Raw genomic sequence first — 8,874 nt, forward strand, 5'->3', positions numbered from 1 at the left:
CTCTTAGTCTGACCCGTCACCCAGGACCTGTTTGCCTTGGGAGACCCTACCAGGGACATATAGCCCCCGACAACATAGCTCCTAGGATCACTCGGGTACTCAAACCCCTCCACCACAATAAGGTGGCGGTTCAAGGAGGGGTGCCAGGAAACCTAACTGCACAAAACTAACAGAGCCTCACCACAGTCTCTAGTCGTGTGACAAGATGGTGACTGATATGACAAAGTCACATTGTCACCATGTCTGTGTGCAGTCACTGACTCGTGAGCCCTTCTGAGCCTGCTGGATGTGACTGTCTGGCTCACAGTGCAGCACAGCAAACCAGGGCCTTAGATTCCTACTGGTCAGCAGATGGGTGCGAAAGAGGGATTAGCTCTGTGCTACAATCCACTCACTCAGAACTCTGTAGTCATGTCGTTGCATTTTACTACATGATTTTGTTTTCAAACTTGCCTATTAGTTGCAAAAGCACTAAAACAGCTTATAGCACTAATAATAAAATGTGTAACTTGGAATCTGATGATATACAGTACACTATATATAATCACTATTTTACATAGAAAAGCTTGATTTATGATTTTTGATATGATAGTTTATTAAAAGTGTCCAAGTTTGCAATGGTTATTATACTTTCTCATGTCAAAGGTGGCTGATGTTTCTGAAATGAATTCAGTCATATTGGAACAAACACAATAAGATTATTCTCTCAATTTAAATTCAATAAGATTTATTGGCATGGCTGCTTATATATGCAGTATTGCCAAAGCATTAGGAATATATATTTATAATTACAAATATATAAATGGATTTGTGAGTGTCACAGTTACAAAAAAACACAATTTCTATAATTAGTAAAGTAAAATATTATTTAAAAAACAATAATATAGAAAATAGAGCAATAATATAGGCTACTGTAAAAAAAAATGAACTCTATATGTAGTGATATAGACCTATAATAAACAGTGCCCTCATGAAGCTCTGTTTAGCTTGTAACATACAAGTTGTTGTGAGGAACAACATAAAACACACACACACACAACAAGCTGCCAATGCAAAAGTACAGACTTTGCTGTAAAATGTTTCACAGCAGGCTGTGTCTGTAATAAAAAGTTGTTTGAATAAAGATAGTGTAACAAGGACACTGGTTGTGAAAAGACATTTTTCATTTCTGCGAGCACCACAAACAAGTTTACATCAACCTCTGTTGAACTTAAGTGGTGGCAGAAATTGCAGAGATGGATTCTACCTCAAAACCAAAGACATGCAGTAAAAACTAAACTACCCCTGTGGCAATGCCACCTGAGAACAGTGAGAAAATGTTTTTTTATAATGTGGGTGAACTGACTGTTGAATAGGAATAGTAAAGACAAAAGCTTGTCCTAAATGGGCTTCAAACATACAGACCAACTGCTAATGAATCATGTTCCTCCTCAGTGGGGATTTTTAGTGACGTGCCCACACTGTTCCATTATGTAGGGGCCCTGAGAGGAAAACAGACAACAGGCTCGGCTGCTGCAAGATCCTTCCTTAGATTGTTCAGCATGATTTACCAGAGTAAGCTACTCAGCACTGTTTGTGAAATGATCTATACAAATGAAGGCATGCAGTATCCGGTCAAAGGGAGAGGATTATAACATGGCAACATGTTGCTTTGCAGTATTGGGATTCATCTCATATGATATTAACTTTATCACTTCTGTGAAAAGTGAATGGTTCTGTTTTATCTCATCTTGATCCCTTCCTCAAAGCATCTTGTCAACACAAACGCCAGAAAGGAAAAAGAGCCTTTTTCAGGGACTGCTCCACGTCACTCACACAGAAATGCTTGAACTTCCTCATTTTGAATTCTGAAGGTGTTCTGGACCACAAAATGATTTACACATAAACCATGCCTACACAGGGGAGTTCTCGTTGGGGCTCAGCTGCTCAATGAGCTTGTGCATTGTTCTCTCCAGGCCACCAGGAAGCTTTTGAATTGATGCAACTGAATGACGTAGCTGAGGGTCATGGCACTGTGGTGTATCTGCCTCCCCAAACTCTACATTGTATTTGGACACTGAAGTCTAAAACTGGTCAGTCTCAGTGCATTTCAGTTCTCAAACATGAGGCAATATGTACATCTGCTTCAGGAGTTTAAGCATACATTATTTTTTAAATTAGGATGATTAGTTAGTCTCAGTCTATCAGGACAATGGAAGCCTTTTAAAGAAATACCAAACTTTGTTATTGTCCAGTAAAACGAGTGCTTCCATGAGGGTGAAAGCACTTAAAGGAGTACTCAACTGTTTTAGTATTGCACTTTCATAAAGTTGATGGACTCACTCATTTGGCAGTGGTTTGAGCCCCTTCAGGTTCATCTGGCAGGAGAAAATTGAGTGGGGAGAGGAATGCGTGCCCCTCTCTCATTATCATGATTGTTTTTGAGCATGGTTGATCCACTAGAGCTGCCCACTGGCCAGCTGATCAGAGTGGGGTCATACTCGACTCCTTCCAGATGTGTGTACTGTATTTAATTATTATTACACAGTTTGACTGAAGAAAACAAAAGTTATGTCTGTAGAAGCTGAGGCTCAAATCTCCTGACTTTCCTCAGCCCAAAGGAATACAAAAAAAAAGAAAGAAAAGCAGGATCCTACATCTTCCATAATGCAATAATATGGTAAATGTCCACATCTTCCAAATTCCACAACCCCGATTCACAATGCAGGCTTTCTGTTAAAAATCTTCAGCCAAGATGATATCATCAGGGTTATTTTCTCAGGGGACCTCAGAAGACACACAATACAACCTTTTCAGAGGCTGGGACAAACTTCCTGTGTCTAAAATTAGTGTTTCCTTTTAATTATAATAGAAAAAATGTTACTAACTGTACATCTTGGGTTACTTTCTCCCAAAACAATATGAGACCAGAGGAAACAATTGTTTATCTGGGCACTGAGCAACAAACACTAACATGAAGCCACTCACTGAAAATGAAATGTCTTTCAGTTCTTTCATCTTCCTGCTCATTTCATTTACAGTCCCACATGTTCTAATGAAAGGTCTTACATCACTGTTTTCCAGTAACGGAAAAAGGCTCTGGTCATTGTTCCAGTGAAGACTTTCTGTTGTGTGGGCTTGTGTCCATAGGTTCTGATATTCTGTTCTTCCTTGAGGCCATCTTGTCTCAGCCGTTACTATCTGCTCCACAGTGAGCTGTAAATACTTAAATTATAGGTTTCAGTCTGATTACAGATGAGACAAATCTCAGATTGTTGATTTAAGTGTTGTTTGTCCACACTTGGCGTGGCTCTGGAGTGATTATTAAAAGATATTCAAATTAGGGCTGGTGGGCGTGATCCTGTTTCGAGCACAGCCGTCGTTTGCTTCCATTTGAAATTAGATTTGATTTTTACGATTGGTACCTGCAAGGCATCAAACAGTTGGGACTTTAAACTTCATCTGTCTGAGGCTCTTTTACACATCCTCTGCCTGCCCATAACGGGATTTAGTTACAGAGCGTGTCCCAGCTGCCTCTTTACAGTCAGACGTTATTACAGACTTCACTTCACACACCCTTGACAATACGTGGGTTGTGCCAGCAGGTACGCGCACAAGCCCTTATTTAGAAAGTCTATCCGGTGCGTCACCGCTGACTGCGCCCGGAGCCACAACTTTTGACAAGTGCGGCTTCACTTAACAGCAGTCACCTCATTCAAATGGAATAAAGACGACGATGGATTTCTTCTGGGGCAACATCTTCCTCACTTTAACAGTCATTAGTAAGTACTGAACTTATTTCTGGCCTTAACTTGTAGCTTCCCTTTTGGCGACGCCGTGCCCTCACGCAAACAGTAGAAATAGAAATATCCTCGCTACGAATAGGTTTTATATCGTTTTCATGAGAGTGGAGTTGGTAAAGTTTATTAGTCCTTCTTTGCAGGTTTGAAAGAGAGTGTTAAATGCTTTCATGCATTAAACTCTCCTGAAGAGCAGCACATGAGTGTACGCTCAGTAGGAATTTGCTCCATGGATCAGCCTGGTAACGCTTTTGTTTTCAATGATCATCCTGCAGCTTTTCTTCATTTGCTATCACATGTATGATCCAAAGCCAAGCCACGCGGAATAAATAAGACTAATTGTTGTTTTGCTGTGCATCATATGCCTCACAGTGGAGAAAAGTAACATGCTTTCTGGTGGCAGCAGCCTGACAGAGGCGTTCAATTACTGCCTCATAGCCAGTGCGAGGCAAAGTGCTACTTTGTGCCTCAGGTAAACGGGCGTGGCAAAAGGCTGTGCTAGAGAAGGTCTCCTGAGTCCAGTTCCCATCCACATTCCTCTGAACATACACGGACCTGATAGCTGAGCTCTGCCTGTATGGGCTTGTGGGTTTGACACTACAGTCACTGACAGATGAGCAAATTCCATGTCCTGAGGGTTTCAGAGGACTGTGTTGGAAGGCTTATTGTGTCAGAAACGTACTGTTCCAGGACGAGCTATCTCTTTTGATGCAATTTTTTCACAATGCTTTCTCAATAGTATGACTATTGTATTTGTTGCAAAGCTTTTTTTATTGCACTGCCAATGAGCCAAGCTGAGGTGGTTTTTAAAAATGTATGTTAAAACTACAAAAATATCCACCTGACACTTTGGAGGAAGTCAGTATGCTGAAGATAGAGCATCAAACCTCTTTTCAAATAGGTTTAGCCAGTACAACTGTTTTGACTAGTTTGTATTGTTGCTAAACAGAATTACATGATGATATTTATTAAAATCAGTGTCATCCAATCTCATCTTTCTCCTCCACCAGTTGACAAAGTCTGGCAATCGCAGTCCTTCAACGTCGGCACTGCAGGTGCCAAGATATTTGTTGGCCCAGCAGCAGAAGAGTTTGGCTACACAATCCTACAGACAACAAACCATGCAGGCAAATGGTATGAATTTAAGACGTGTTATGTTGAGGATTTTGTTCAGTGAAAGAAAAGTAATTTTCTTGGTCAAGATTTCTCCTGGTGTGACTATAAACATTTTACCTGTAATGCTAAGTATTGCTTCTAACTATGTTCTATGTCGCTGAGGCCTAGACCACATTCCCATGACAAGCCCCGTCCTGTCCAGTTACATTCAGATATCCAGTTATTCATTTATTTAATTTGGTTATCTAGTTTCTTTGGAGCATCTTTGAAATAGCATGAAAGGAGAGAAAGACGCTCAGACATCCACATGCAGAGAGCTGTTTACTCGAGAGCAAACAAAGTGCAGATACATCACATCAGCACAAGCCTATACACCACAACAGGCTAGATTCCAGGTTCAACAAGATGTCTGAAGGATCAGCCTTGTTCCATGTTGATGTACAGATTCACAGTGCGCGGCAAAGCTCCACCTACCTAATCTCCCAGATGCTCCACAAGGTTGAAATCTCAAGGCTGCGCACATTTTTGGTGTACACCAGCTTTGAACTGATATATGTATTTCTGTCATATCATGGAGAATTGTCCTTGTAGAAGTATCCAGTTTGCAGATTAAGATCTGCTGCTGTAGACACACACACATGGTTGCCAGGAATGTTTAGGTATTCGGTGGCATGTAAACAACTCTCCACACTGTTACACTATGAGAACTGGCCTGTATTATGGGCATCGCACAGGAGACAAGGATTCTTTTTTCTGACAGATTGTGGCCTAAGCATGAGTTCAGTTCAGCTGTATCTTAAAAAAATACAGTAGTCTTTGCTCAATACACTGCTAGGTTGGAACTGCAAAGTATAAGAAACTGCACGTTGCTAAATACTAGATGGATGTCTGTGTTTGTCATTCTGTCTTTGGCCCCTCAGTCCACTACTTTGGCCCAAAATGAAATATCCTGTATTTTTTAGGCCTATGCAGATATTTGGGCATTTAAAGAAATCTGATTTTATCATTTTAGCTCTACTGATAAGTTGATGTTGCAACAGATTATTGAATCTTACAATAATATTTAATCTCTGCAAAACTGTTATCCGAAATCTTAAGTGCTCAGTTTTGTTCAAGCTACTACAATCTGTGTGTGTGAAGCAACCAACCCTGCCATGTTTACAGCTTCTTACATTTCACCCCACTTATTCATAGCAGTTAGTTAAACAGTAACTGAGTTTCTTACGATATCTGGATGTTGTAAACTGAGTCACAGTCTCATAGAGTAACTCACTGTCTGGAAGAGTGTCCTAGTTATGTAACTGGGGGAAGTCTTAAGTGTCTGATAGCGCTCTAGCACCCTAGTGTCCATAAGAAAGCAACTGTAATACATCCTGTTTCCTGTCATCAAATGAAGAATTATATGTCCCATTTGTCTTGTTTGGTAATGTGGGGAAAAGTCATGTACACTGTCATGAACTTTAACATAATTTTGGGTCAGCTCATAGAATATGACTGTATATAAAGATAGTTTTTATGGTTTCTGGGTCACTTACATACATATTGCTGTTGGTGGTGATTCAGGATCTTGAGAAGTGTCCAAATTGTAAGTAGCCACTTCACTTCAACAACAGCAAGCAGAATCTAAATGTTGTGATGTGGAGATAATGTGCGGTTTGAAGTGGATATTTTCTGTGTGTACTTGTAGAGTCTTGTTAGCTGTTTCCTAGAAAATTAGAAGAATGTTGTGACTGACTCATTGCTGCTTGCTGATAAAAAAAAAAAAAGAGAGACCACAAACTGATATGTATGTTTGTTTTGAATCGCTTTCAAGTTACAATTGGTCCACAAGTTAGTGAGGGTAAAGTTGGGCTCCTTAATAATACTTTGACATGTAGTAACACGACTTTTATTTTGATAACATGCCAGTGATTCCTTAACCATTTTCAACATTTAATAAATTGGGCAAGTCTAATTCAACTATTGTAGGTACAGCTGGTGATACAGTGTACACAAACCACTGAGATGCTCCTCTTCCAGTGATTGCTTACGGAGCAAGAAGGAGATAAATATTGTTGTTTTCTGTAGGCTCCTGGTTGGTGCTCCATGGAGTGGTTACAGTCAAAACAGGAAAGGTGATGTCTACAAGTGTCCAGTGTCAGGGTCCAGAAACACATGCGACAAACTCAATCTTCAAGGTAACATTTGTTGTTTAACCACTGACCTCTCTACCAAACATTGGCCATATAATGAAAATGTCTCAACACGACTGAAAAGATGCACAAAACATCCAGGATGATCCCAGACATTTGGCTTTTTTCTGTCTTGAAAATTCAAAAATAGAAACCAATAATATACAAATATATACAAACCACATTTTTTTTTACTAGTACATCTTATAACTGTGCACATTATGTTACAACTATAATCTGAACCTTATTTATTTATGTCTTTCCTACTGTATTTACAGGTTCTGTCAGTATTCCAAATGTTAACACCCTCGACAAAAACATGTGCCTGGGTTTGACTCTTACCCGGATGACTGCAGTCACTGGTTTGATGGTATATGTGTTTGCATGTCTGTTCATAATGTGATATATGCTTAGAAAAACAGCTTTCAGATCTATTGAAGGTACAAGATGAAAACACTTGACGATGCGGTAACAGAGCTGCAAAATAGGGAAGTCACAATTTCCTTTGCAATTTACATGATATTTTTAGGCAGACGGAAGTGTATTTTTTTATAGATCAACCACTTTAACAGGAAGTAGTGCCAGGCCAGTGAGTTAGTAAACACAGACCCCCCCTGTTTAGTGTTACAGGTTTGAATTTATTTGCCATCAAAAATACTTGAATATGAGGTCAGTCAAATTTCTAACAGTCACACTCAGACATAAGAGTTTACAGTAGCTTTTAAAGGCAGTGACAAACTTGAACGTCTGTTAAGTCTCCTCTCTTTTATGTTGTGGTCATCTAATGCAGACATGTGGTCCTCTCTGGGGACAGCAGTGTGGCTCACAGGACTTCTATCCAGGAATATGTGCAAAAATGAATCCCCTCTTTCAGCTTCAACCTGCCTTCTCTCCTGCCCTCCAGAGTAAGATGCTTATATACAGTGTAGTTGTTGATATTTTGAGAGGTGTATAGCCAACTCTCTCTTAGACTAATTACCTACCTTTCAAAACAACTTTCATTTTTAGTGGTTTCAAATCTATTGCAGTGACAATCTGCTTTGTTTGTCAGAGTTGTGTTATTACATGTCGACACAGTTGTGTTCAGAGCTTGATTTATAGTTTGCTCCTTCAGGTACATCCAGGTGGTTGTCAGAAACTCTCTGTCATCAGAAATTTTAGAATCAGTAAATAAAATAAAATATTGTTTTAATACTAAAAATTGCCCAGTTTGAATGATTCGTACCACATGTCAGTGTTAGTTATTTGTCTTCTGGTTGCAGTTTTGTTTTGTTTTTTACTAAAAAAATTGTCAGCTGTAATGCAAAGTGTATGACTCCGGATTAATTAATCGCAGTTGCCTAAAGGTTTTGTGTCCCCTCTCATGACATTTCTAGCCTGTGGAGGACCTATGGACATTGTGATTGTTTTGGACGGCTCCAACAGCATTTATCCTTGGGGTCCAATTACTAATTTCCTTAAGAAGCTAATACCTGCGCTCGACATTGGGCCCCAAAACACACAGGTAGTGTCTTGTCTCGTCAGCCAAACCAGAACATCTAAGCAGACATGAAGTGGTGGGGGGGATTACCGTTCAGGTGGTGACCTTGTTGACTTGTGGTCGTTACTGACAGCATATTCTCTTATGATGCCAGGTCAGCGTCCTTCAGTATGCTGTTGATTGTAAAATTGAATTCAGACTGAATGAGTTTAAAACCAAAGATGAGATGGTCAATGCAGCATCCAAAATCACACAAAAGTACGGTCACCTAACCAATACCTTCAATGCGATCCAGTTTGCCAGGTTGGTGCAATACTGCCTTTTATTC

General features: G+C 39.9%; 1 protein-coding gene across 1 annotated transcript in view; it reads left to right on the forward strand.

Annotated features, from left to right (window-relative positions):
* Positions 1-3,379: 3,379 nt before the first annotated feature.
* itga2.2 (integrin, alpha 2 (CD49B, alpha 2 subunit of VLA-2 receptor), tandem duplicate 2) overlaps positions 3,380-8,874 on the forward strand; it is an 18,703-nt gene continuing 13,208 nt past the window's right edge. The window contains exons 1-7 of the mRNA XM_020593930.1: positions 3,380-3,761; positions 4,790-4,913; positions 6,963-7,072; positions 7,345-7,436; positions 7,857-7,971; positions 8,443-8,570; positions 8,701-8,849. Of these exons, the coding sequence (XP_020449586.1) occupies positions 3,716-3,761; positions 4,790-4,913; positions 6,963-7,072; positions 7,345-7,436; positions 7,857-7,971; positions 8,443-8,570; positions 8,701-8,849 (764 nt within the window). The 5' untranslated portion in view covers positions 3,380-3,715. The remainder of the gene's footprint in view (positions 3,762-4,789; positions 4,914-6,962; positions 7,073-7,344; positions 7,437-7,856; positions 7,972-8,442; positions 8,571-8,700; positions 8,850-8,874) is intronic.

This window comes from Monopterus albus, unplaced genomic scaffold (assembly GCF_001952655.1).
Source record: "Monopterus albus unplaced genomic scaffold, M_albus_1.0 scaffold20.1, whole genome shotgun sequence".
Lineage (NCBI taxonomy): Eukaryota > Metazoa > Chordata > Actinopteri > Synbranchiformes > Synbranchidae > Monopterus > Monopterus albus.